The sequence below is a fragment of the Toxotes jaculatrix genome, chromosome 21 (genome assembly GCF_017976425.1).
Source record: "Toxotes jaculatrix isolate fToxJac2 chromosome 21, fToxJac2.pri, whole genome shotgun sequence".
Classification (NCBI taxonomy): domain Eukaryota; kingdom Metazoa; phylum Chordata; class Actinopteri; family Toxotidae; genus Toxotes; species Toxotes jaculatrix.
In genome coordinates, this window is record NC_054414.1 from 18,512,423 (window position 1) to 18,524,220 (window position 11,798).

The 11,798-nt window shown below is 42.0% G+C and overlaps 2 protein-coding genes across 3 annotated transcripts in view; one reads left to right on the forward strand and one right to left on the reverse strand.

Annotated features, from left to right (window-relative positions):
* The window catches only part of LOC121175495 (rho GTPase-activating protein 44-like), a 56,326-nt gene extending 48,679 nt beyond the window's left edge, over positions 1 to 7,647 (forward strand). For both annotated transcript variants that reach the window (XM_041029272.1, XM_041029273.1), the window contains 3 exons: positions 725 to 840; positions 1,210 to 1,593; positions 2,934 to 7,647. In XM_041029272.1, coding sequence (XP_040885206.1) covers positions 725 to 840; positions 1,210 to 1,593; positions 2,934 to 3,091 — 658 coding nt within the window. In that variant the 3' untranslated portion in view covers positions 3,092 to 7,647. The remainder of the gene's footprint in view (positions 1 to 724; positions 841 to 1,209; positions 1,594 to 2,933) is intronic.
* A 164-nt stretch (positions 7,648 to 7,811) lies between these two features.
* Positions 7,812 to 11,380, reverse strand: LOC121175481 (testis-expressed protein 47). Its single transcript, XM_041029257.1, has 9 exons — positions 11,256 to 11,380; positions 9,976 to 10,048; positions 9,441 to 9,544; positions 9,276 to 9,340; positions 8,907 to 8,985; positions 8,608 to 8,745; positions 8,359 to 8,506; positions 8,126 to 8,185; positions 7,812 to 7,898 (listed from the first exon to the last, which is right to left on the reverse strand). The coding sequence occupies exons 1-8, from the start codon at positions 11,373 to 11,375 to the stop codon at positions 8,148 to 8,150; spliced, it is 765 nt and encodes a 254-aa protein (XP_040885191.1). The 5' UTR covers positions 11,376 to 11,380; the 3' UTR covers positions 7,812 to 7,898; positions 8,126 to 8,147.
* Positions 11,381 to 11,798: the final 418 nt, after the last annotated feature.

Sequence of the window (11,798 nt, forward strand, 5' to 3'; positions counted from 1 at the left end):
TTATCAGATCCATCTTTAATTTAATAGCCATGTATGCAATCCATAACTTTCCATGTTGCCAGGATATTCAGGAGCCGGTTGCCAGGCAACAAAGGAAATTCAAAGCTTTCAGTGAATACCATTATAAAAGTGGGCGTTAATGAGTCATACCAGTGGGCCCAGTCGGCCCTGAGTGGTAGACTGCAAGATCAGACCGTGAATATGAGCAGAAACAACACAGTGGTGTTTGTGGAAGTAAAACAACATGGAAAGCATCACGAGTTAATGACATTTTCATGAGGTTGGAGGAATCCCAGGGATGCTCATCTGCATTGCTCCACCCTGACTTTAAATCCCAGCAGCTTCAGTCATCCATCCATGTCTCATCCGCTGAAAGTGAGAGCGACTGTCAGTCAGTCAGGATAAACTGGTTATGTTTTGACCTTCAGGTCCGTCTTCCCATTGGCATTCTGGCCGCACTGCGCTGTAAAAGTAAGGAGGATCCATTAAGCCATCAGGGTTTATTTGGGATTTTTGAACTGCTTCTGCTGCACCACAGTACAGACCACATGTCCGTCTGCAACAGTGGTCACTCAGGCAATTTAACATTGAACTATGGGTGCTCTCCTGTTTCTTTAATACGCCAAGAGATTTATGGAAACGGGGCTGACATCTCATTAAGCGAGATGCACGGAGCAGCTTGTAATTTATAAATCTGTGTTTTTGTCCCTCGCCCTCTCCACAGTACTCTGAAGAACAAGGAGCTGTCTCCAGTGATTGGACAGAAGGGAATCCAGGGAACAGTGACCTCTAGTGGACAGCTGCAGCACTCTGAGCACAGCCCGCACACCCTGAGGAGAGGTAATACAGCTGTGTGGTTTCACTGCCGTGCCATCGTCCTCAGCATGTCTATTCTGTCAGTGTAAAAGTCTTTGTATTTCAGACCCACTGCTTTAATTTTGACTTTTTTTTTAAATCTGTCTAATCCTCCAAACTTAACCGAGGTACAACACAATCACTCCTTTAAGTTCACCTTTAATTAAACCACAGAGACAAACAGTGAAATCTGAAATAAGCTTTAAAATCAGTCACTGAGAACTGAGAACACTCTTCTTCCTTCATGTGAGACTCATCTCTGTTCTCCAGCAGTGACACTGCTGCAAAACATCTCTGCAGTTTTCTAATATTTATACGATGGAGATCTATTTTTCATTGTTGGTGTCTCCACAGCAAAGAAGCTGGCCCCGATCCCACCTAAAGGCCCTTACTGCCAGACAGGAGCCATGTCCGACCAGTCAACAGGTCAGCCGTCTCCGGTCAGCTTGTCGCCCACTCCGCCCAGCACCCCCTCCCCATACGGCTTCAGCTACCCACAGGGATACGCTACCATCGGCTCCCCGGGTCAGGCCCAGATGGCCACCACCCCGTCTCTGTCCTCTCCACCCTCGTTGGCGGGGACTCTCACCAAAGCCAGGCCGACCCCCAAGCCGCCCCGGCAGAGGCCCAGCTTACCTCCTCCTCAGCCCCCCACCACGCCCGGCACCAGTCCCCAGCCTCTGGAGCATTCGTCAGGTCTCCTGGATGGTTTGTCTCCTGGGGAGAGCATGTCCACAGGTAATGAAGAGATTAGAGGACTGTATACTCCATTTACCTGACACAGTATTTTTCAACAGGTTAACTGATCATGGATTTACCATTAACTTTTGATAACAAACACATTTCGTGTTTTTAATGGATTTTCTGCTTAGAATTTTACAAATATTTAAATGTCCAGGAAACAAAACTTTGTTGTTTCCTCAGCATCACAAAAAGGTTCTATGTTCTCGTCTAATTTTCCCTTCTTGTCGACTGCTCTTATTGTCTCACTTACAGCGGTATGAGGCGAGAGGTTCAGTGTGATTCTATGTGTGAGAGGGACTTTTAGGGTAAGCAGGAGTTCCCATGTTAAAGCCTCACCTCCCCGCCCCTCCAATAAAATCCCTTCGCCATCTTGGCCAAACATGGCGCCAGCTCTCAGTGGGGGGGAAGTTGCCAGTAGACGCAGATGCTTTGGCTCTGTGGCAGCCTCACTCTGGAGCTTCTCTATACACCAACATGCAGCTGCTGTGTTCAGTCCACCTTTAACCCATTTTGTTGGCGTTTGCATGGTGGCTGAGCCCGTGATGCATGGCTTACCGTCCAGTCTAAACAGACCAGGGCCGACGGCTTTTTTTTTACTCTGCCAAAAACCTGTGCTGCCTTCAGGACTCCCACCCATAATGCCCTTCTCCTGCTGCCACCCTTCCCTTGGCTTTGACAGTCACTGCACCCCCCCCCCCCCCCCCCCCCCCCCCCCCACCTCCCAACACTACCGCTCCACTCCACAATGTTGTGCCTCACTGCCCACGGCTGTCCCTCAGTCAGCTCACCCCCTGCCTGAGTTGTCCATCACATGTGTTACACTGTGGATCGTCGTCATTCTCACAAATGACTCCAGAGATTTATCTCAGTTATTCGTTATCACACTGAGGTCAATATATTAGTTTATACGCGAGTATAACTAACTACATTGATCTTGTGTTCCTGGGTTTTGACATTGTTTGACTGAATTTGTGTTTTAATGCTCATTGATCGTGTTTTGATCAGGTGTAAGGATCAGGGATGCACGATATTGACACTTGTGTAACAATACTGATAATGATATAGATATAAACATTTATTTAATTTAGATTTATTATTATTGCCCAAATATGATAAGCTGTCTTGTATATCGTGCACCCCTGTCGTGCACTGTTTTATTTCTTCATACTGTGACATTGGACTTCTGATGACCCACATGCTGCGTGTAACATCATCCAGCATCAGTGAACCCACATCTGGAATGATCTGTTTCACTCTACAACCTTCTTTTTTTTTAATTAGCTGTATTTTTATTGTCCTTTCTGCTCACCCTGTCTGTGTTTCTGCTCTGACAGATTCTCTCTGCAACTTGGACATCCCCGTCATTAACATGGAACTGGACGGTATTTTTGACTTGCCCCACATCTCCCCCTTCAGGAACTCAGTGGCGCTGCTCGAGTTGACCAACAACAGAGCAGAGTCGGAGGAAGAGTCTGAGAGCACAGTGCTATGATGCCACTGAGTCCCCACCCCCTACCCCCCGCCCCCCGCCCCCCGCCGGCTGATTAAATGAAACACAATGCTCCTGTTGCACCATGTCACTCAAAACCCCACGCTCCACTCGTTGACCTTTCACCTCTCTGGCTGGATCTCATCATCACACCTCACCTGTGCTCGATCCAGAGGGGCCGACATGTAAAATCAAGCTCTTCTGCGCAGTAAAATAACAAAAATAAGGTGAACACGGCTAAAAGAAATCTCCATACGCACAATCACACGAGGTGTTAGCGACAGTGTGGTCAGGGGACTTTTGATCAGACGCAATCTGACATGTTATGTTGGCTGGAAATATGTTTTTTTTTTTTTAATTTAATGTTTTATGTTTGTTTTTGCCTTATTTGATTCTCTTGCAATATTGCCTTTAACTTCACATGCGAGACTGGAAACAAGTTGCCGGGAGGAATGAGTGCTCTTTGCTGCTGCTTCTGCTTCTCATGAGTGACTTTTAGAAGAAAGAACAACACAGTACTGTACATCTGTCCTGCCAACACACAGGCTTCTTCTTCTTTCTTTCTTTCTTTCTTTCTTTCTCCTTCATTCCTCAGGGGTGTCAGTTGAAATGCCTCGCTCTGGCGTGTGGTGGCAACAACCCTGAATTTCAGTCCCACCTGAGCGTTCACTGTGAGTGTGCCAGTACGTCGTTTTGGAAAGTGTGTGTGAGTGTGTGTGTGTGTATTTTGTTAGTATGTGATGTGTTTGGTAATTGTACTTTATGATGTTGCACTGTTGGTGTTGTGGAGCATAAACAGGAATGCATGTTTTAAACATTTAGGAAAATAATTACCAGGTTACAAAGAGGTTCAACGCCCGGTCACACGTTTCTCTATATTTACATGGCATTCAACCAGGATCAGTCACTGAATATTTATTGTTTATACTGTACATTTTCAGAGTATATGATGCGATTAACATTATAAATCTAATCAGATCATATTTTGTATCTGCAGGAGAGCTATAAAGGTACCACGTCCTTCAGATAGAATATAGTCGATGCTGTCAGGGAGCTTTGTTGAAAAATGAAGAACTCCATGTGACTACTCATAATTATTTTTGGCGGCGAGCAGAGTTACCTGGGCTTTTTCATTTTTCTCTGTCAGACAGGGATTAATCTCAGTTTGAAGAATGAGGAGCTGAATCCACAGAAAGACAAGAACGAGCAGGTTTGTGGAGCCTGAACCGGAGCCACCGGAGTTTTTACTGTCAAATTAAATTCAAATTAAATTAAGTTCCACACATAAAATTGTGCATTGTTTGCACCTAAGTTTACGGCTTCAAGTCGTCTTCCTCTCTGCTTTGGTGGGCTCACTGCTCTGCTTCCTTGCACGTTACAGCCACCAACTGTGGATCACGTGAGTAGCGGAGGCCCATTCATAAAAACACTGCTACATAGCTTTACTAGTAGGACCCCTTTAATGTTTATGTGCCCGACTGATTCTATGACAGTTAGAAAGAGCCACTCTGAGCTGGAATTAGCTAAACGTGTATAAAAAATATAGATAATAGCTGCCTTAAATTTTATAATGTACAGTTTAAATGGAAATTTAACAGCTTTTTTTATTCAAATTATCGAATAATTAACTTCTTATAATCAAAAAAGTAAACGTCTGTAATCACTCTGGTGGCACGTTTCAGGCTCAGTGTGGGAGAATCGTCCCTGGCGAGTCGTTGTCAGAGCACACAGGCACAAGGTTTTGTCCTCGTGTCCTGAGGTATTTTATTATAACGTCCTGTCATATCATAACAAAGAACTGAAAACTGTCTACACACTCCCAGAAACAACAAAACCCTGCACCCCTTTTTTCTGGCACTGCAGTTTCTCTTTCAGCCACCTCCCCACTGCAGTTGATAGGAACCCTGTCTGATGATGCTGATATTTTTGGTCTATATTAGTGAACTAGAGGCAAGTGCAAAGATATGTGTATATGTGTTTATTTTGATGAGAGTATTTATACAGATATATTTCTGAATACTTTTTACTAGGTCTGAGGAGTTGTGATTGTTTCCACTACACATGAATCTTATCTGAGGATAAAAAAAACTAGAAAAAAAAAAAAGCATTCAACACGGGACCAGAATTTCCCTGCTGTCGCATTAAAAACCTTTTCAGGAATCAGAGGTTCAGTTTAAGAGAAAACTTGAAAATCAATAAAACTGGAGCAACGAGGTTTGCGTACGACAGCAGCAGTTTGTTATTTGCCTTGCGGTGGGTTTTGTTGTGACCTATCCAGATTTGTAAGACTTTCCTTTAGTCCTGAGAACATCCACTACACATGGCCTCAAAGTCACTGTGCTGCTCCACCATCCTCTGTTCTTTTAAAGTGCGAGATTATTCACAGGACTTTTGTAAATACTGAAACCTCTGTACATACATGTTCTGTATATACTGACAGGGGAGAAATTTAAATATATATATAGATAGATATATACAAATACTGTATTAAAAATATAAATGAACATTATAACATTATACTGTACATATAATATTATAATGTTGCTGGTTTTAGCACAATTATGCCACATTGACGCAAAATAACATCCAGTAGACTTCGCACAGTAAAAATCTGAAATGGTTCAGTAGATCTCACGGCACCGACGTAGGCTCAAGGTTAAATCTAGTTTGTAGATTTTCTAAATAAAACAGCGGATAGTGCTCGTGTTGCAGATTCTTGACTAAGAATTAAAGAGACAGACAGCAGGTAATGAATCTGCTCAGTTCCACAACATGTCTGAGAACAGTTATGTCCGTCATGTTATATATAAGATGTGATTTTAAAATGAGAACATACAAAAAACATTAACAAGCAGAAAAACTACCAAATCAAAAGTCGTTTTTAAAAAAGTACATTTTCTACAATTTAGGGCTGCAATTAATGATTGTTATCATTATCGATTTCATATTGATTATTTGCATGATTAACCAATTAATCATTTGGTCTATAAAATGCCAGAATAAAATGGCCATCACAGTTTCCTAAAGCTCAAAGCACCGTATCAAATTGCTTGTTTTGTCCAACTAACACTTTGAATCTGTAGATATTCAGTTTCCTGTCACAGAGGATGAAAAAAAGCAGTAAATCCTCACAGCAATGAAGCTGAAACAAGAAAATGTTTGTTCCAAATTATTTTTCATCCGATCAAATTGACTCTACTACAACTCACACTGATCTATTCAGATCCTCCGGCTGAGTTTAAATTAGAACAGCATGAAATGCTATCACCAGTATTTATCGTTTTAATATTTACAGGAAAACTTAATGCTGACCACAAAATAGTTTTGTTTTTTTTAAAAAGTGATTTGTGCAGTTGGGCTGTGCTGAGGTGAATGGTCTGTCCTGTCTGTGTCTGGATTTCTGTGTAACAATGTGCTGCTCTTCGTTTTGTACTAAAGGGCATCGGATCAAGGCTTGTACATACAGTATTCATCAGAAACAACTTTATTAACAATAACCCTGTCGAGCAGAGACAGTGGGAGAGACAGTTTCCAGTGTTACAGCTTTTGCAAGCATGCCCTTTGAGCACTAAAATACGAAGGCCTTTTATTGAAAATGAATAGGTGGAATGTACTGGTGATAGACGGTGTTCACCTCATAGGTAGTGATACAGGCGGATTGTGTGTGTTGTGGACATAGTGTGAAGCTACAGAGGGTGGAGGGGTATTTGATTTTTAAAAAAAAGAAATGTGTAATGCCTAATGTTAGGGGGAAGAAGGTGTTTGATTCGACATTGTCCTGTGTGAAACTCAGCAGCATGCTTTTTAACCATGCCTATGAAATATGTCTCATCTTTGGTCCTATCTAAATGTGCTTGTATTTATTTTCTCTAAGTGAATAGGTCGACCTTTGCAAGAGAAGAATAATTCAGTGCTCCCCTTTTTTAGTCAAACTCCCCATTGATTCTACCAACAACGTGTTTGAGTCATTCATGATTTACTGTTTGTTTTCACCTCGTATCTCCTGTGTTACATTAATGCAGTATGTTCCAACCTTTTTATCAATGGCAAATGTTTAAAAAAAGCACATCAGACTCAAAACAAAGACCATTGTCAGGAAATCAAAGACCTTCGTGACATGATGTTTCTATGAATTCACACTGAAATCATACGACAAGTGAGAAAAAACGTGCTGCATTTAGGTTTATTTTTATCCCTGAGTTTGTAAATTACCCTGTGGTGCATGCAGCCATTGCAAGTACATCTCCAACCATCTTTTTGTTTTTGTTTTTTGTTTTTTTTTTTTTACTTTTCTTTGGTTTAAGTTTAAGTTCCAAGTAATGGGGGCCAAAATAAAAAGGGAACACATACATGATCAAGGAATCTTTTTAGACTTAAAAGTTCTTTGTGTCAAACTGTAGTGATGCTGTGGACTCTTTAAAGTTTGGCGTGAAGAGGAAATGCCTTTTCTTGGACATGCTAACTCCCGGTCACTAAGTGGAACACAGTGTAAGATAAAAGAAAAAAAAAAAGATAATCCTCATCCGAATGTTGAAACCATTAAAAATGTTTTTATATTACTTGGATTTTCTGTGTGTTTCTCATGAATGATAAACTTCTGTTCGTTGTCTTTTCACTCAAAGACATTTTATTCATGAAATCGTTCAGAACAGAACGAGGAAGTTTTGGACCAAACAAGTGAAACAAATAAAAGAAAAATGCTGCAGTAAGTTAAATGTTGGTATAAAACTCTGGTTGGATCGCAGTGATTTCTCACCACCAGGAAACCTTCAGTCACATCCACGGTGCTTTAGTGAAGGCCGAACACATTCTGCAGAGGCATAAAACACTGGATTACTGTTCTGAATTGCAAGGTAAATCAAAAGTAAGTGGCTCAGTTTGACAGCACTGAAATGCGTCTGGGATGCAGATCTCTATGACAAGCAGCCGAGCTGTGAGAGAACTGCTGTAAAAACAGCTGAACATCAGCCTTAAACCCTTCAAACCCACAGAACGTGCGTCCAGTATGTAGATGAAACATACACGATGAGCCCTTACCTTCGACCCTCTGTCCAAAAAGTTAAACTGTGGTGAGGCAGCTGCTTCGAATAGCTTGTCCTGTTGTGAAATGAGAATATTTAACGTATTAAAGGGAACTTAACCTGAGAATGGATTCATCACAGAAATGAACACAATTATCAGAAATGTATTAATCCTTTCCTTTAAGAATAATGTTTTCTTAGTAATCATATTAATCACAAATGAAGAATCAACTGGATGTTGTCTCTCACCAAAGTCCATGCAGATGTTCAGGGGGGAGCTGTACATCTGCAGGTACAGCTGTGGACTCTGGAGCTCATCTCGAGCCAACAGCTTTTCTAGAACCTCCTGGGAGACGATCAGCTCTGGAGTCTCATCCAGCACTAACCCGGGGAGAGCCTGACAGTGCAGAGTTCAGAGCAGGACAAAAACTGGTGAGATTTATCTGTGGAGCCTCTAAAAGACAAACCAAGATTCCAAACTTATGAAAGTAAACACACCTTCTTAGATATTTCGAGCTGCTTGCCCAGATTCTGCAGCGCTGACAGGACACTGCAAACCAGAGTCTCTGTGCTCTCGTCTTCTTCCTCCAGCCCCTTAGCTCCAGGGTCCCTGGCCCCCTGATCTGCATCCAGCACCTTCAGTCAACAACATGAATCACTCTATACCATGACCTTCACAGTTCTCGACCCAGCTGAGAATACTCTGGTGGTGACTCTGCTACTTACTAAGACCTTTAATGTCTCACACGTCTGTATTCATGCAAACTCACAGACCAGAGTAAAGATGCAGGACAAACCTTGTAGCTCCACTGTTGGAACAGCCTGTTTTGAGGGTCATGTGCCATAAACACAACCTTTGGAGCTTCCATCAGTGCACTGAGAAAGGATTTTAAAATAATTAGTACAGTTCTTCCACATACTGTACACTTCAACACCAACAGGCTTGATGTCAGGGTCCAAAGAGGTTGTATCACACTGACTTCTGCCAGCATGAGGTTAACATTTATGGATTTCAGTGAAAAGAATTGGATGGATGGTCATGAAATTTGGCTCAGACATTCATGTCCCCTTGATATGAATTGCAATCAGTTTGGTTGTGTTACACTTCTACAATGCATCACACAGTATATGTGGTTTTCATCTGTAATACAAGAAAGCATCTTTACCCGCCTTTCTGTTGTTGCATGTCTTTCAGGTCTTTTAAAACAGAAACCAGAATATCCCTGGATGACTGGAAGAGAGCAACACAGCAAACTGTAAGAACAAGATTTCACGTCATTAACCTTCTTCATCGATTGACGCTGTGAATATTTATTCAGAGGAAAACTTACTTCAATGATATGCAGCAGACAGGATGGATAAACTAACAGCAGGCCTGTCATATGATCCCATATGTACTGTTTGCTTAACTGAAAGTTGAGTTTTTCATAATGAGCTGTATGGAAACAAATGAGAGAACAATGTGTGAGTTTGCAGACAACAGAGAAACTGAGTATCCTGACAACGACATGAAAGCCCAGTTCTGTTGTCAGCACACTCCTCCAGCCTTTCATGGGGCTTTTATTGTGGGTTTTGTATCATTTTAGTGGAAGAATTCCTTGAAAGACAAGCACACATTCAGCCATGGCAATTTGATTTTTCTCTGCAAATCTACAGGTTGCAAACAGCCAAGATCTTGACATTTGTAATTATTAAAGCGAGTACCATCCCCTTCATTTCACCTGAATGGAAAACAGGATTAAAGTGGTGCAGGGTGATTAGTTCATTGCTGAGAACGAAGGGATTGTGTGAAATGAAATAGCAATGCCTCATTATCAGCCACTGAGCTATTGTGCTCTCGGTGCTCTAAGGTAATTGCTGGCTGACCTCCCAGTTCTGTCCTGTCAGCAAGATCGTGGGGGAGCCGAGCAATCACTATCAGCCGCTGCAGCACGATCTTCTGTGGAGACAAAGAAGAAAAGTCTTTTAAAAATCCTCCAAAACACCTGCAGAGGGCTTTATCATATAATATACACTCATAGATAAACACATACATGCATGAAGGAAGGATCATGTCATGCACAGTTAAATTACGAGGCTATATTTCAACATATAACAAGTTATTTGACATGTATATTGAATTTCTTTTCCTATTTTTCACAACATACTCAAATCACCACCTGTCAGTAAAAGAGCTTCATGGTGTCGTGATCTAAAGGCACTGATCAGATATCACAAGTCAGAAGGAAAACCATCAACATTTTAAGACAAACGTTGAATTTCTCTCTTGTCTGACGTTGAATACAAACCGCATCTTCACCACCCAGATTCTTCCTCTGATCCATAACATGGTGAAATAAACTAATCCCAGTTTCCTCCTCTTTCTTTTCCTCTGCTTTCAGTGGATCAGTTTTCTCCATCATACTTTCACACTCTTTATCTCTGTCTGACTTTCTCTGTCTGATTCGAGGACTTCAGCACAAGGAGAGAAACCTCAGCGAGCTGCCCACCTTCAGTGTTTATGAAGTTTATATCCTAGAAACCCTTTGTTCCCCTGCACTCTGGTGCAACTAGAGATGTACACGATAAACACATGAGCCAATCCCAGGCCAGGACAGCCTTGTATTTCAGGTAATGAAGGCCAGTAGGAGGAGGAACTGTATATATGGGGGATGGCAGAGGAGAGAGCGTTCAGTGTATGTGCTACTGAGGCCATGTTCAAGGGAAAAAGAATTCTAATTAAATAGCCCTTTATTATTTTTAATTACCATTGAAATATATTCAGAGTATTACAACTAAAAGTACTAATTTTGCAGAAGAATCCTCCTTCCTGTGCGATAATAATTTACATTGTTTTTTTATTGATGCAATATTTAGTTATCTTAATCAAACCATCCTAAAGGGGAAGTGTCTCTTTGTATGGATCTGCAAACAACTCACAAACATCTGAAACATGACAAGGAGACACTGCTTTTCTGATGATTATATCATTATATCTAATGATGTATAATAGTGCAGCAGTTATATGGGGCATGTTAAGTGACTGTTGACAAATGTTTTGGGGTCTTTTTATTATTATAAATTTGTTGGGGCAGTAGGACAAAGCACACATCCCGTTAACGTTACCGTTATCCGGCCGGTGGTTCGTTTAAGGCTCCGGCACAAACCTCTCTCACTGTCCCGTGAAACGCATCGAACAGAGTCTGTCTGTCTCTTCCTTCCTCCGCCGAGTCTCTGTTCTCCCAGGACTTCAGCGCAAAGCCTCTGTCTTTCTGTGGAGCGGCCATGTTGTCCCAAGTTAACCAAGAGGTGAGGGACCTCCGCTTTCTCTGAGTTACCATGGGAACAAGCCCACCCGTGATGACGTGACCGACGTCACCACGTACGTGCCCACGTCGGTGGGCCGTGAATGGCGGGATTTTCTTACGTACTTAGTTTTTGACCTAGCATTAGGACTCATCAGTTTAAGGCACTATATCGTGATTCTGACTTTAATTTTTAGTTAAATCGTGACACGTGAGTCCGGTTCAGGCCAGAGAACACTGCAGTTACAGCCTGAATGGAATCACAGGGACTATCTCCACCATGAAGCTCAGAAAAACACCAAACCCTGTTCCGGCGGACGACCAGCAGATGATGCTGATTTCACGCTCACTGCGTGTTATGCGCAGTATTTGTGCAGCAATGAAGCTCAAGAGCACGAGAAAACG

Coding starts and splice junctions, on each gene's coding strand:
- LOC121175481 (XM_041029257.1), bottom strand. CDS start 11,375: ATGGCCGCTCCACAGAAAGACAGAGGCTTTGCGCTGAAGTCCTGGGAG. Junction 9,341..9,440: donor GTCTGCTGCATATCATTGAA/GTAAGTTTTCCT, acceptor GCTCTCTTCCAG/TCATCCAGGGATATTCTGGT. Junction 8,186..8,358: donor GAACATCTGCATGGACTTTG/GTGAGAGACAAC, acceptor ATTTCACAACAG/GACAAGCTATTCGAAGCAGC.